The sequence below is a fragment of the Astyanax mexicanus genome, chromosome 16 (assembly GCF_023375975.1).
Source record: "Astyanax mexicanus isolate ESR-SI-001 chromosome 16, AstMex3_surface, whole genome shotgun sequence".
In the NCBI taxonomy this organism is placed as follows: Eukaryota; Metazoa; Chordata; class Actinopteri; order Characiformes; family Acestrorhamphidae; genus Astyanax; species Astyanax mexicanus.
Window position 1 is genome coordinate 1982344 of NC_064423.1, and position 16105 is coordinate 1998448.

General features: G+C 42.7%; 1 protein-coding gene across 2 annotated transcripts in view; it reads left to right on the forward strand.

Moving 5' to 3' along the window:
- znf710b (zinc finger protein 710b) overlaps window positions 1-13086 on the forward strand; it is a 39509-nt gene extending 26423 nt beyond the window's left edge. For both annotated transcript variants that reach the window (XM_022669982.2, XM_022669981.2), the window contains exons 3-5: window positions 4523-4714; window positions 10732-10903; window positions 11934-13086. In XM_022669982.2, coding sequence (XP_022525703.2) covers window positions 4523-4714; window positions 10732-10903; window positions 11934-12112 — 543 coding nt within the window. In that variant the 3' untranslated portion in view covers window positions 12113-13086. The remainder of the gene's footprint in view (window positions 1-4522; window positions 4715-10731; window positions 10904-11933) is intronic.
- Window positions 13087-16105: the final 3019 nt, after the last annotated feature.

Genomic DNA, 16105 nt, shown 5'->3' on the forward strand with positions numbered 1-16105 from the left:
TGGGATCCGGCGTTTCAGGCCTGCAACACATTCTATAATAAATTAAGTTTGGTACGGTAAAGCATATATCACTTTTGTACTGTAGCTGTTCCTTCTCACAGCACTTAAAATATGTTTTGACACTAAGGATACCAAGTGGTAGTGTTACAGGTTTTATCTTAAGGTGTCTTTATCATCAAAACTTGTCTACAAATTTTCAGTTGAGTGATTGTTTTCTGTGAACTGCTCAGGACTGCAGGCAGGCCAGTGCAGTAGTCATACCCTGGCACTAGGGGTGTCACGATTTCGATATTTTATCGAAATCGATCGAAATTGTAATGGTCTCGAGCATCGAAGTAAAAAAAATGATCGACGATCCCTCCCTTTAAACAACGCAAATACACGCACGCTACTCAAATGGCGCAGCACACTGTAGGACATTTCTCCAGAGAATGTGAACATTCTCATCTTCTTAAAGAAAAACTTGAAAATATAAAAATAACAGTTGTTTTGTCTAGCCTCAAATATGTTAATAGTTTTGGTACCTTAAGGAGCATCTTTCTCTCAGATAAAGTTAATAATATATCTTTATTAAAGAAAAAAACTTCTCATTCTCAGAGACTGAAAAAGTTTTAAAGTCTTTTTTTTTTCATGTTTAACTGTTATAGTAGGATAGAGTTCAGTTTGTTAAGGCTCTAATTGTTCTATTATTTTGTTCATGACTGTTCCTGTATTTTTTATTATTATTTATTTTGTTATGTTGCACATTGCTGTTTTAATAGTGCACACTGCTGTTACCAAAAAAAGGCACTAGATGGCATTACATATATATATTAATTAAATTATTTCAATTTGACCATTAGTGCCTAATGTGGTGTATTACAGATCACTTGTATCACTTTGCATCACTTATATCAAGCCCACCTTTTGAAATAAGATATTGTAAATTTGATGAATCAAACCAATGACTGACCTTAGACTAATCTAAAACTGGTATAGGCCTCTCTGCTGTAAAAAAAAAAAAAAGAAAAAGAAAATCAAGAATCAAATCGAATCGTGACCCTAAAATCGAAAATAAAATCGAATCGAGGTTTCAGAGAATCATGACACCCCTACCTGCCACTAAAGCAGAGCAGGACTGGCCCTGGTTTTTGCAGATGTTTCTGATAAGTCTGAATAGCACTTTTTAGGGATGCAAGAAGTCAAGGAGATTTTATTGTCATTCGCATCACGTGGTACATGAGGTGGAACGAAAACACCTAACTAAGTTAGAATTAAGCGAAGCATTATGTAATAATAGTGTAGTTGTTTGTGTATTCTGATGCAGTGTCGCAGCTGTTTGTAATTTGTTGAATTGTAAAGTTTTGTTGTAAGTCACAATATATATATATATATATATATTTTGTTTTCTTTTACCAAACAAATATTTTTAATAAATTATGGTTACCGGTAGATTAAAAAATATATATAGTTTTTTTTTCCCTCTATGGATGTATGTTAGTGTCCTAAGCATCATTGTTTGATGTCAGGACCACATTATTCAGTTGGATGAGACTTTCAGGGAACAAACTGGAAATATAAGGAGGTGGAAGAGGCTTGGTGAGCAGTTTTTTTGAAGCAAGTTTCCCTTTTTTAGCTGTGTTTTTTTTTTTTTTGTTTTTTACTGCTTGTGGATATTTCACATTGAATGTATGAACTAGGGCTGGGAGATTATTTAAATGAATTTGATTAATTTAATTATTGATTTGATACAATTTTCAAAATTGGATAATGGTGATAATATACATCTTTGCATATAGAAACTGCAGAGGTAACTCTTTCATGTGGCAGTGATTTACATTTAACACTCTTCCTGAGTTAAAATACAAAGAAGTTATGTTTACTTACTTACTTTTATTTTAATTAAAAATAAAAAAGTTGAAATTAAATGTAAAGGTAACAATAGCTTGCACGGCTCCTTTAGATGGTGCTATCAACGAAGTTATGTAAGAACTAAAAATCAAAATTTTAGTACTTGAGAATCGCTTGTCGAATATATTTCAAGAATATCAATGTTATTTGCAGAGTTTCACAGAGAACTTTTATGAATTGTGATTTGTGGAGCTGCCGGGACTTAGAAAGTTGCTGTCTCTGTCTCTCTATCTCTAATCGCTCGCTCTGCTCCCGTGCTGTGATTTGGGACTGAATAGATATAAATCAGGCTTGAGTGATGAAGCTGTCTGTCTGTTAGTGTAGCAATATGCACTAGGTATCAGATGTTTTTTATTGGAGCTTCGTTGGCAAATTACAAGTACAATAGCATGATATCAGGTCTGATACTGTTACCAGTATCTGTATTCATGCACCAATAGTCCATTTGTGTCTTTGGTCCAGAGCACAAATTAAATCTTTTTTTTTTTTATCTGACATTACATATTTGCACTTTCTGCTGGTCCATTATCCCAGATGCTTTCAAGCCTGGAAATGTATGTGCTGCTTAGTACAACAAGAAATCTCTTGTTGTCTCTTGTTTATGTAGTTATTGCTCAGCAGTGTTGGGAGTAACGGCGTTAAAACTAAAGGCGTTACTAATGCCGTTACTTTTTTTCAGTAACGAGTAATCGAACTAATTACTCTGACTGTAACTATAACGCCGTTACCATTTCCGACACCCCGTTACTGCACGTTACTTTAGCCGCACTTTTTTTTACTTCGCTTTGCCCTGGTTAACCCCTCCTCTTTCCGGTGAACTTGAGCTTCTGGCCGCTGTGCCTGTGGTTTGGCGTGGTGAAGTGAGGCACAATTGTGACGATTTGCGTGCTCTAATTAATTCAGTGATTGCCGTGGACAGCCCAAGTTACGAATTAAGGACGTTAAGCTCTTTTTAGCTGTTCTGGTTTTTGTGGTGCTGCTGCTTTCTCTTTTAGAGAAAGCTCCTATTAGCTCCTATTTTTTATTTTATATAAAGCTCTGATGTGATAATCACAATGTTGCTAAGTAACCAATTATTATTGTTCACTACAGCGAACGAAATAGCGAAAACTGAAAGTGAAAAAAACATTTGTGTTAATTGAATCTAATAAAAACGGTAATTAAAAGGAAAAAACATAACTGTATTTTGTGTTTATAAAACTAACTAAAACGAACTGAAATTACAGATAGAATACCCTCATTTTCGTGTTTAATTTATTTATAAGCGCTGTTGTACAGCGGAGTTGTACAGCGGGAGTTGTTGTGCCGAGCGCGCGGCACCTCGTGGTCCTTTAGTTCTTGTGTAAAGCGCTCGCGCTAGCAAGCCCACCCTAAAAACTTTCTGAACAGAAAAAATAAAAACAAAATAAAATTAAACTATAATAATAATTAAAAATGTAATCACGTAGCTCTGGGCGCACGTGAACGCCTCCGCGTTTGACTTGCAGCACTGTGTGTAGCTGTTCTTAAAAATCATTTTAATTAAATAATAGTTCTATGCTTTTATGTTACAGTGTTAATTAACATAATTCTGATTATATTTCGCTCATTCAATCAGCCCAAAAACAGACAGTTTATGGGGCGGATCGGGTCGGGCTCATAATGACAGTTCATGGTTCGGGTTGAGTCGGGCTCGGGCAGAATGTGCACGGGCTAGGGCTGGGTCGGATTTTTTGCGCCCGATCTAAGCTCTATTCTCTTTTGGTGAAGCTGTTATATTAATACCATTTTAACGGGCATTAAATTGTTGTTTTTGTCCATTATTTTGTTTTGTTTATATATACATATTTCCTTTGAGTGTGGCTTGGTTTGTTTAATTTCATCCCCAGACGCGTTTTTCCGTTTTTTCCGTTTTTTTCAGTATTACAAGTTTTAGTAATTTTCTTTGGTTCTGTGGAGAATTTCGTTTTGTTTTTTTGAAATTCGTTAGATTATATTTTATCAACATTTTGGGTTTATTTTCGTTTGTTATTTTTCTAATAATAATAGTAAATGCATAATTGATTTCCTTTTTTTGACTGGCGAATAATACAAAGTAACGCTATAGTTACTTTTACTGGTAACTAATTACTTTTATAGTGGAGTAACTCCGTTAGTAACTAGTTACTTTTTGGAGAAGTAACGAGTAACTATAACTAATTACTTTTTCAAAGTAACGTGCCCAACACTGTTGCTCAGTAGCTGTTATTGAATGATTGTGGAATGATTCTTGATGCAGTGCATCTGAAGGAGTCGGAGATACGGGGGTTTAGCTTAGACTTGTGCTCTTACCCTTTACACACTGAAAACCTAAAATCTGAGTCTCGTTTGTCCTGTTCCTACTTCTAATGATGTGTTGCAGCTTGAAATTCGGAAAATTAATGTATATTAACAAGTTAAGTGTAGCTGAGCAAACAAAACATAAAATATATATTTATAAAAATATATATGATGCTTGTCTGCAAAAGTGAAAAAACTATATCAACTTGCATTTCTAAACTGTGCCAACTTTTCTGATATGGAGTTGTTGTATGTAAACTTGTTATCTAAAATGAGTTTTGGGCATTTAAGGGCATTTATATGAGATATGCGTTTGCTTCCTGTTTACTTCCAGGGAATCAAAGGATTTAAGTGTGATGTTTGTGCCCGAGAGTTCACACTGTCTGCAAACCTGAAGAGGCACATGTTAATCCACGCCAGCGTCCGGCCCTTCCAGTGTCACATCTGCTTCAAGTCCTTCGTCCAGAAGCAGACCCTCAAAACCCACATGATCGTCCACCTGCCTGTGAAACCTTTCAAATGCAAGGTTAGACTCCAGAATGTCCAGACACCAGATATAACCACCTCAGCACCTCATCACCTCTGATTTAGTTTAAACACTTTAACAAGTCATTGCACTGTTCGCATTGCAGTAAGTCACTAAATACTAGGGATGCAATGGTTCTCTTAATTTTATCAAACCATTTGGTTAGGCATGTTCGGTTTGATAACTCTCAGCACAGAGCAGAGCGCGAGAGACACTAACTCTCAGCACAGAGCAGAGCGCGAGAGATACTCACTCTCAGCACAGAGCAGAGCAGGAGAGACACTCACTCTCAGCACAGAGCAGAGTGCGAGAGACACTCACTCTCAGCACAGAGCAGAGTGCGAGAGACACTCACTCTCAGCACAGAGCAGAGTGCGAGAGACACTCACTCTCAGCACAGAGCAGAGCGCGAGAGACACTCACTCTCAGCACAGAGCAGAGCGGGAGAGACACTCACTCTCAGCACAGAGCAGAGCGGGAGGGACGCTCACTCTCAGCGCAGAGCGGGAGGGACGCTCACTCTCAGCGCAGAGCGGGAGGGACGCTCACTCTCAGCGCAGAGCAGAGCGGAAGGGACGCTCACTCTCAGCGCAGAGCGGGAGGGACGCTCACTCTCAGCGCAGAGCGGGAGGGACGCTCACTCTCAGCACAGAGCAGAGCGGGAGAGACACTCTCAGCACAGAGCAGAGCGCGAGAAACACTCACTCTCAGCACAGAGCAGAGCGCGAGAAACACTCACTCTCAGCACAGAGCAGAGCGCGAGAGACACTAACTCTCAGCACAGAGCAGAGCGCGAGAGACACTCACTCTCAGCACAGAGCAGAGCGGGAGAGACACTCACTCTCAGCACAGAGCAGAGCGGGAGAGACACTCACTCTCAGCACAGAGCAGAGCGCGAGAGACACTAACTCTCAGCACAGAGCAGAGCGCGAGAGACACTAACTCTCAGCACAGAGCAGAGCGCGAGAGATACTCACTCTCAGCACAGAGCAGAGCAGGAGAGACACTCACTCTCAGCACAGAGCAGAGCGCGAGAGACACTCACTCTCAGCACAGAGCAGAGTGCGAGAGACACTCACTCTCAGCACAGAGCAGAGCGCGAGAGACACTCTCAGCACAGAGCAGAGCGGAAGGGACGCTCACTCTCAGCACAGAGCGGGAGGGACGCTCACTCTCAGCGCAGAGCGGGAGGGACGCTCACTCTCAGCGCAGAGCGGGAGGGACGCTCACTCTCAGCGCAGAGCAGAGCGGAAGGGACGCTCACTCTCAGCGCAGAGCGGGAGGGACGCTCACTCTCAGCGCAGAGCGGGAGGGACGCTCACTCTCAGCACAGAGCAGAGCGGGAGAGACACTCTCAGCACAGAGCAGAGCGCGAGAAACACTCACTCTCAGCACAGAGCAGAGCGCGAGAAACACTCACTCTCAGCACAGAGCAGAGCGCGAGAGACACTAACTCTCAGCACAGAGCAGAGCGCGAGAGACACTCACTCTCAGCACAGAGCAGAGCGGGAGAGACACTCACTCTCAGCACAGAGCAGAGCGGGAGAGACACTCACTCTCAGCACAGAGCAGAGCGGGAGAGACACTCACTCTCAGCACAGAGCAGAGCGCGAGAGACACTCACTCTCAGCACAGAGCAGAGCGCGAGAAACACTCACTCTCAGCACAGAGCAGAGCGCGAGAAACACTCACTCTCAGCACAGAGCAGAGCGGGAGGGACGCTCACTCTCAGCACAGAGCAGAGCGGGAGAGACACTAACTCTCAGCACAGAGCAGAGCGCGAGAGACACTAACTCACAGAGCAGAGCGCAAGAGATACTCACTCTCAGCACAGAGCAGAGCAGGAGAGACACTCACTCTCAGCACAGAGCAGAGCGCGAGAGACACTCACTCTCAGCACAGAGCAGAGCGGGAGGGACGCTCACTCTCAGCACAGAGCAGAGCGGTAGGGACACTCACTCTCAGCACAGAGCAGAGCGCGAGAGACACTCACTCTCAGCACAGAGCAGAGCGCGAGAGACACTCACTCTCAGCGCAGAGCAGGAGGGACACTCACTCTCAGCGCAGAGCAGGAGGGACGCTCTCTCTCAGCACAGAGCAGAGCGGGAGGGATGCTCACTCTCAGCACAGAGCAGGAGGGACACTCACTCTCAGCACAGAGCAGAGCGGGAGGGACGCTCACTCTCAGCACAGAGCAGAGCGGGAGAGACACTAACTCTCAGCACAGAGCAGAGCGCGAGAGACACTCACTCTCAGCACAGAGCAGAGCGGGAGAGACACTCACTCTCAGCGCAGAGCAGGAGGGACGCTCTCTCTCAGCACAGAGCAGAGCGGGAGGGATGCTCACTCTCAGCACAGAGCAGAGCGGGAGAGACACTCACTCTCAGCACAGAGCAGAGCGCGAGAAACACTCACTCTCAGCACAGAGCAGAGCGCGAGAGACACTCACTCTCAGCACAGAGCAGAGCGGGAGGGATGCTCACTCTCAGCACAGAGCAGAGCGGGAGGGATGCTCACTCTCAGCACAGAGCAGAGCGGGAGAGACACTCACTCTCACACTGAAAAAAGAGAATTGTTGGACTAACTTAAAAAAATTACTTCAATTGGTAACACATAAATAAATTAAGTTTTTACAAATTAAGTAAACAAGTTAGATCAACACAATTCCTTTAAGTTAGCTCAACGTAATTATTTGATTACTTTCAAGTTGACAGTTTTCATTATCTCAACTTAAATTTAAGGCAAATCAACTTAAATTATCCAGTTTATCCAACTTAATTACGTGCTTCATAATTTTAAAGTACAATGTAAAACATTTCAAGTTGTTTAAACTCAGCAATATAAGTTCTCCTGCTGCCTTAAAAGGCTGAGTTAACTCAATGTGGTATTCTCAACATATTTGGTATATTATTATTTAACTGCAAATACTGACAGTATAATACTGGAGTAAACTGGGTAAAGAGTGAACTCTGTAGCTCAAAGCCAGCATACTGTGATCACTAGAAACACAGAATAAAGTTTATGTGCTCTTACAGCCCACAAACACTGAGGCCTGGCAATCAAATTATATTATAATAATGCACGCCCAGGATAAGGTAGCTTTGGGCAACAGACAACACAAAGATGGTAAGTAAGGAAGAGGCCACACCCAATATGCAGATATATGGTGCCAGGAGCCTATAGGAAAGCTGCATGAACCAACACTCTAGAAAGAGCATTGACACAGGTAGTGACTAAAAGTTGGTTCAAATGACATTTTTTCATTGGTTCAACCAACATTTTTAAGTTTTCAGGTTGAAGTTCTCTGAACTCATTTTATTGAGTTATACTGGCCGATAAGTTCACTCCACTTAATAATATTAGTTTCCACTGACTAAAACACAGAATCACTTTTTAGAGTGCAGCACAGAGCAGAGCGCAAGAGATACTCACTCTCAGCACAGAGCAGAGCAGGAGAGACACTCACTCTCAGCACAGAGCAGAGCGCGAGAGACACTCACTCTCAGCACAGAGCAGAGCGGGAGAGACACTCACTCTCAGCACAGAGCAGAGCAGGAGGGACACTCACTCTCAGCACAGAGCAGAGCCGGAGAGACACTCACTCTCAGCACAGAGCAGAGCGCGAGAGACACTCACTCTCAGCACAGAGCAGAGCGGGAGAGACACTCACTCTCAGCACAGAGCAGAGCAGGAGAGACACTCACTCTCAGCACAGAGCAGAGCGGGAGAGACACTCACTCTCAGCACAGAGCAGAGCGGGAGAGACACTCACTCTCAGCGCAGAGCAGGAGGGACACTCACTCTCAGCGCAGAGCAGGAGGGACACTCTCTCTCAGCACAGAGCAGAGCGGGAGGGATGCTCACTCTCAGCACAGAGCAGAGCGGGAGGGATGCTCACTCTCAGCACAGAGCAGAGCGGGAGGGACGCTCACTCTCAGCACAGAGCAGAGCGGGAGAGACACTCACTCTCAGCACAGAGCAGAGCGGGAGAGACACTCACTCTCAGCACAGAGCAGAGCGGGAGAGACACTCACTCTCAGCGCAGAGCAGGAGGGACACTCACTCTCAGCGCAGAGCAGGAGGGACACTCGCTCTCAGCGCAGAGCGGGAGGGACACTCACTCTCAGCGCAGAGCAGGAGGGACACTCACTCTCAGCACAGAGCAGAGCAGGAGGGACACTCACTCTCAGCACAGAGCAGAGCGGGAGAGACAGTCACTCTCAGCACAGAGCAGAGCGCGAGAGACACTCACTCTCAGCACAGAGCAGAGCGGGAGAGACACTCACTCTCAGCACAGAGCAGAGCGGGAGAGACACTCACTCTCAGCACAGAGCAGAGCGGTAGAGACACTCACTCTCAGCGCAGAGCAGGAGGGACACTCACTCTCAGCACAGAGCAGGAGGGACACTCTCTCTCAGCACAGAGCAGAGCAGGAGGGACACTCTCTCTCAGCACAGAGCAGAGCGGGAGGGACGCTCGCTCTCAGCGCAGAGCGGGAGGGACACTCGCTCTCAGCGCAGAGCGGGAGGGACACTCACTCTCAGCACAGAGCAGAGCAGGAGGGACACTCGCTCTCAGCACAGAGCAGAGCGGGAGAGACAGTCACTCTCAGCACAGAGCAGAGCGCGAGAGACACTAACTCTCAGCACAGAGCAGAGCGCGAGAGATACTCACTCTCAGCACAGAGCAGAGCGGGAGAGACACTCACTCTCAGCACAGAGCAGAGCGGGAGAGACACTCACTCTCAGCACAGAGCAGAGCGCAAGAGATACTCACTCTCAGCACAGAGCAGAGCGGGAGAGACACTAACTCTCAGCACAGAGCAGAGCGCGAGAGACACTCACTCTCAGCACAGAGCAGAGCGGGAGAGACACTCACTCTCAGCACAGAGCAGAGCGGGAGAGACACTCACTCTCAGCACAGAGCAGAGCGGGAGGGACACTCACTCTCAGCACAGAGCAGAGCGGGAGAGACACTAACTCTCAGCACAGAGCAGAGCGCGAGAGACACTAACTCTCAGCACAGAGCAGAGCGCGAGAGATACTCACTCTCAGCACAGAGCAGAGCGGGAGAGACACTCACTCTCAGCACAGAGCAGAGCGGGAGGGACGCTCACTCTCAGCACAGAGCAGAGCGCGAGAAACACTCACTCTCAGCACAGAGCAGAGCGGGAGAGACACTCACTCTCAGCACAGAGCAGAGCGGGAGAGACACTAACTCTCAGCACAGAGCAGAGCGCGAGAGACACTCACTCTCAGCACAGAGCAGAGCGCGAGAGACACTCACTCTCAGCACAGAGCAGAGCGGGAGAGACACTCACTCTCAGCGCAGAGCAGGAGGGACGCTCTCTCTCAGCACAGAGCAGAGCGGGAGGGATGCTCACTCTCAGCGCAGAGCGGGAGGGACACTCACTCTCAGCGCAGAGCGGGAGGGACACTCACTCTCAGCACAGAGCAGAGCAGGAGGGACACTCGCTCTCAGCACAGAGCAGAGCGGGAGAGACACTCTCAGCACAGAGCAGAGCGGGAGGGACACTCACTCTCAGCACAGAGCAGAGCGCGAGAGACACTCACTCTCAGCACAGAGCAGAGCGGGAGAGACACTCACTCTCAGCACAGAGCAGAGCGGGAGAGACAGTCACACTCATCACAGAGCAGAGCGGGAGGGACACTCACTCTCAGCACAGAGCAGAGCGGGAGAGACAGTCACACTCATCACAGAGCAGAGCAGAGAGACAATATAATATTAATATATCAAAACCGAACCGATACTGTGGCCCAAGAACCGCGTACGAACCGAACTGAACCGTGTCCACACTGTACCGTTGCATCCCTACTAAATACAGATTCATCATCAACAGCATTGCAAGCATCCTGCATTTAAGGTTAACACATTTATATTTTAGGGCCTTAATTCTTCAAAAAGGACCTCTTGATGTAAAACAAGGCCATAAAATTGCAATTGTACTTTATTAGAAATTGTGTTCATTATTGGCTTTGATTATTTTTGTATTGTAGGTCTGCGGGAAATCATTTAACAGAATGTACAACCTCTTGGGTCACATGCATCTCCACGCTGGCAGCAAGCCATTCAAATGCACATACTGCTCAAGCCGATTCAACCTGAAGGGAAACCTCAGCAGACACATGAAGGTCAAACATGGTATGGACGTTTCCCCAGATGGACAAGGTAAAGAACTTTTCAGCCATCTTAAATTAGTGCTGGGCAGTATGACATTTTCGTTTTTCTTTTATACTGATGGGAGTACATAGAACATAAAACTTTTTTTTTACCTTAAATTAGGGTTTAATTAGTACATGGTTTACTTGTTACACAATATACCAATTTGTATTTGCAGAAAAACTGTTTTTACTGTGCAAACTGCAACATACAAAAAATAAAACTTCCAGATATGCCAACAACTATAACACTAGTTTTTCCTTTTAATATATTTTATGTTAACATTTTAATTGGAACTAAAATACTTAATGTTCAAATATTCAAACTATACTTAACTCAAATGTTCTGTTGCCCAAGTAAGCAAAAAAGTATTTAAACCCTGGTAAGACATGCCTTGAGTTTTTTTTTTTTTTTTTCCCCCTCTCTCTTTTTTTAAATAATTTTATTTCAAATTTTCCCCCATTTTCCCCCAATTACCCAACCCACTCATTAGGATTCCCCCTATCACTAGTAATGCTCCAACACACCAGGAGTGTGAAGATTAACACATGCTTCCTCTGATACATGTGAAGTCAGACTCCGCCTCTTTTCGAGCTGCTGCTGCTGATGCAGCATTACCGAATAGCATCACAGCGCTAATGCTCGGAGGAAAGCACAGCGGCTCGGTTCTGATACATCAGCTCACAGATGCCCTGTGCTGCAAACATCACACTATTAGTGATGTGGGGAGAGAGCGCCATCTACCCACCCGGAGGGAGCAGGGCCAATTTTGCTCCCTCTGAGCGCCGGCAGCTTGATTGCAAACCTGCATGAGCAGAGGTTCGAACCTGCGACCTTCTGCTCATAGTGGCAGCGCTTTAGACCGCTGGACCACTCGACGCATGCTCTGAACCATTGCTCTGAACCTGTTACTGCATTCGTAATGTTGCTCCACCTCTTGATTTTTACCCGGTGAAGCAGAAATACTATTTGTAGTATTTATTTATTAATTCATATTAATTTCATTTTTTTTTTCTTTTTTTTTTTTTTTTTTTTTTAGATGCTCCTCCAGATCTGGAAGCTCATGCAGACTATGACGAGGAGAACTTCAACTTCGCCACCTCCGAGAATATAGATAATAATGATGCTCCTAATCTCACCAAGCTCTCCGAGGTGGCAATCCAGGAGCTGGACTACTATAACTTTGGAAAGGATGTGGCCAACTACAACACAGCCTGAACTCTTACGTATTTGAGTTTGACTGAAGTTAAAATACTGTTGCGTACAGATGACCTGGGATGGTTATTACCAGCCGTAGGCTGATAGAGTCGGTCCTCCTAAAAGAAGACTTCTCTTTTAGTGTTGATGGGCGACGACCCTTCCTGGGATCACTCTCCTGATGTTACTACTTTGGTTCTTTTTTCATAAGAAACAGACTGAGTTCACTAAGAGTCTTTTGAACAACTTCACCCCTGTACGTTTAGTACATAGGAGATTGTTTTGGTTACATATAAAACAGACACTAGATAATCAGCTGTAAGTGAGTCACTCTGGCAGAACATCCTGATGTTTGATCCAGGCAGGAAACGTGTTGTGGGGGTGTGGCCTTCATTTTTGCAGTTCTTCTCCATATACTCAAACAGCTAAACAAATCACTTCAGCTGCATCTATTTACATTGCCTTCACTTACAGTTGCATTGAAATGCACTAAAAGACTCTTACAATAAACACACACACACACACACACACACACAGCCAGCCCATTTCCTGCTCAGTGTTAGGGCAGTGTACTATGGGTTGAGAACTGAATTCTGTATGACTATTTTACAGAGCGTGTATATACTTGAGGATGTATATCTGGGTATTTAGGCCCCATATTCCAAAGCTACTGCTTTCTTTGGTACACAGTTATGTACCATTCACCGTTAAGCACCACTACTGTTGCCAGAATTAAATATTAATTCATCAGAAATTATTGGTTTAGCCACCACTTTCTAACACTCACCTGTGTGAAGAATTATAATTCATTTATATTAATTTGCTATTTATTTTGATGAAAATATAATTTTATAAAATTCTCCTTCACCACTGACAGTATAAGCTCTGGTAACCCCATCTCCAATGAGATGCCTGTGTTTCATCCTTTGAATACTGTTCCTTAAGAAAACATTCACAAGTGTGTAGGTTCTTTAAATAAACCATTTTGAAGTGCACTCAGTTTTTCTCTGTATACAAATCAGCTCTCTTCTTTCAGCTCACAGCAAGTATTTCTGGTGTTTTGCAGAACATAATGCCGGTTAAAGCAGGTAATACTGTGCTGGAGAAGTTTTGGAAACGTGGTACTGAAAAACCAAATACTGCTAAAAAGGAATTCCAATTAAATCCCAATCAAAACCAATTTAAACCTTAATCCTAAGTAAACCCAATGTATACAGTTTAGTCCTTGATTTGAAGATCTAAATACTTTTTTTTTTTAAATAAAACAGATTCAAATTGAATTGAACAGATTCAATTCAATCATCCTTTATTTAAACTCGGAGTATATTGAGGGTGGCCCTCATTTACAATGCAGCCGAGCATTTACATAGAGAAGGGATTGACAGAAACAACAACAACGAAAAAGTAGATAGCATAAAATAACTAATATAATAAAAAAGGTATAAAAAACAGCATTATAATAAGGTATAAGAATTATTAAAAAAAAAGGATAGTAGTTTTACAAATATTAAGATATAAAACAAATAAGGTAAAAATAATAATTTAAGAGTAGGAATCATAAAATCGTAGATAAAAAAAAGGTAATAGAACTAATATAAATTCAACTACAGATGAATAAATAAACATTAAACACATAAAAGAGTAAAATATAAACAAGCAATACCTAGAAATAATAAAAGAAAAGTAAGAAACCAAAAAATAAATGTAAAAAAAACAGCTAAAACAAACCAACATTAAAAAACTAAAAAGTTAACTAAAAAATAACTAAAAAATAAATAAAGAAACTTAAAACATACCAAAGATCATAAAAAACTAAAATGAGCTAAAACAGTGGCAGGCTGTCTGAAGGTGGTTAGAGACTAGGAGTTTAAAATGATTTAGTGACACCAGCGAATCGCTGGAGCGAGTCTGGTAGGTTGTGTTATTTTTAATAAGTTTTTGTAAGATGTACGGTTCAGTTTCAGACATGGTAGAACCACACAGTTTAGGAAACATGCTAGTCTTAGTCTTTACAAAAGTGGAGTAAATGAAACGTCCTCAAAACATCCCGTTTTCCAATAAGTGGTACGGTTTGTCTTTAAGAGGCCTGTGTTTTAATGTCAAATTGTGCCAGTTTTGGAGCCTTGTTGGCTGGTTAGAGCACCGGGCCAACAATAACAAGGTTGTAGGTTCGATACCTGGGTTACCTTTGTTGCCCTCAGCATGGCTCTTAACCCATACCTGCTTTAAATTTGATTTTATAACATTAAATAAAACAGTTAACTAACTTTAGGAGATGAAATTTTATGAAATACTTTATTTTTTATTAAAAAATAAGCTTTTAAAGCAAAGAAATACAATCTATCACTATAAAAAAAAAATCACAATCACTAAAAAGTCTCTTTTATAAAGAAATATGAGCCATAAGTACAAAACACTGTGGAAGAGCTGTAATCAGCGGCATCATGTGGTAAAATAGAGAACTGCACAAAGTAAATGCACACACCATTATCAAACATCAGTTCATACCACATCGATATTAAAAATTAGATTTTTTAATTGTCTTATCAAATATAAAAGTAGAGGTGTGCCAAAAAATCGATTCACATAAGAATCTTGATTCTCATTTACTACGATTCAGAATCGATTTAAAATGTCCCAAAATCGATTCTGAGGGGCGGGTTTTAGACTGATTTTGGGCTGGGTATTTTTGTTGGACCTGGCAACCCTGGGGATAGGGCTTGTCCCTTCAAACGGAGATCTTCCAGACACACACAGAGCGTAGGTGTTTGAGAATCACCGGTAAGATGGCAGAACAAGCACTATATTACCTTAGATTAACGTGTAGTTTCAATGTTTTATGGCAGAATGCTTCATAACAAGCATAAAAAAGATCGCTAGTAGTTAGTTTCAGTAACTGTTAGCTAGCTAACTAGCTAACTTTCCAGTTCCACCTTAAATAACGCTACAGGTGGCAGCGGGCTGCAGCATTTAAGGCGGAACGGAAAAATAACAATAAGCTAATCAGAGCTAATTTCAGCTCCTCATCACAGAGGAATTAAGGAATGGACAATATGAATTAATTTCTCCACCTCCTGCCCCCTTTCTGAAGAAATACAACGACCTTAAAGTTAACTAGTTAATCAGCAGCTGCTCCTGAACTTTAGCGCTTCACTGCTATCATCACATCAGCCCAGCAGCGTCACCTACACACCACCGCTAGTAGCCTGGTAATAAAGCAGTGTTATTTATTATTTATTTATTGTTCATTAACGTCATTGTGATATCCCAGTGATTTCTCTGTCACTGAGGACCCACATTCCTGCACATTTTATTGTTTTTGTAACACATTACTTGCTCCAGGACCAGTGTATATTATGGAGGGTTTTTTTTCAATAAGATTCATAAGCCAGAAGCAGAAATTTTTATAATTCAAATCGTTTTGAATCAAAAATCGATTTTGAATCGAATCGTGGCCCCCAAAATCGGAATCGAATCGAATCGTGAGATAGTAAACGATTCCCACCCCTATATAAAAGATTTTGGTGCATGCCAGTTCCTGGATTTTATGTGTGTGTGCACATTTTAGTCCAGAATCCATGCAGAGTTTTATAAACGAGGCCCCTGGAGACTGAACACCATACTGTGGATAAAACTGAATACATCAAAAATCACAATCAGCAGATTTCAGAACAAGTAAAACAGATAACTAGCTGTAGGAGGTGTTTGGCTTATTTTAAGGGTTGTAAGATATAATCAGTTATGTTTGTAAGTATTTTAATTTTAGTGATCAACTGTAATAATGCTCTCTGTACACCACATTCCTGGATCTAAAATAATACAGTGACAGATGTAGTCTTGATTTATAATTCAAGGGGTTTAACAAATATGCTACATTAATTTATTTATACATTTATAGTACAGGCTTGAAAATAATAGGGATGTTAAGGAGCTAATTAGCAGCTTCTTGGCCTCTGGTCTGTTCTCTTGTTATTTCAAGCAAAAGTAAAAGGCTAGAAGTTGATACGAAGTGTT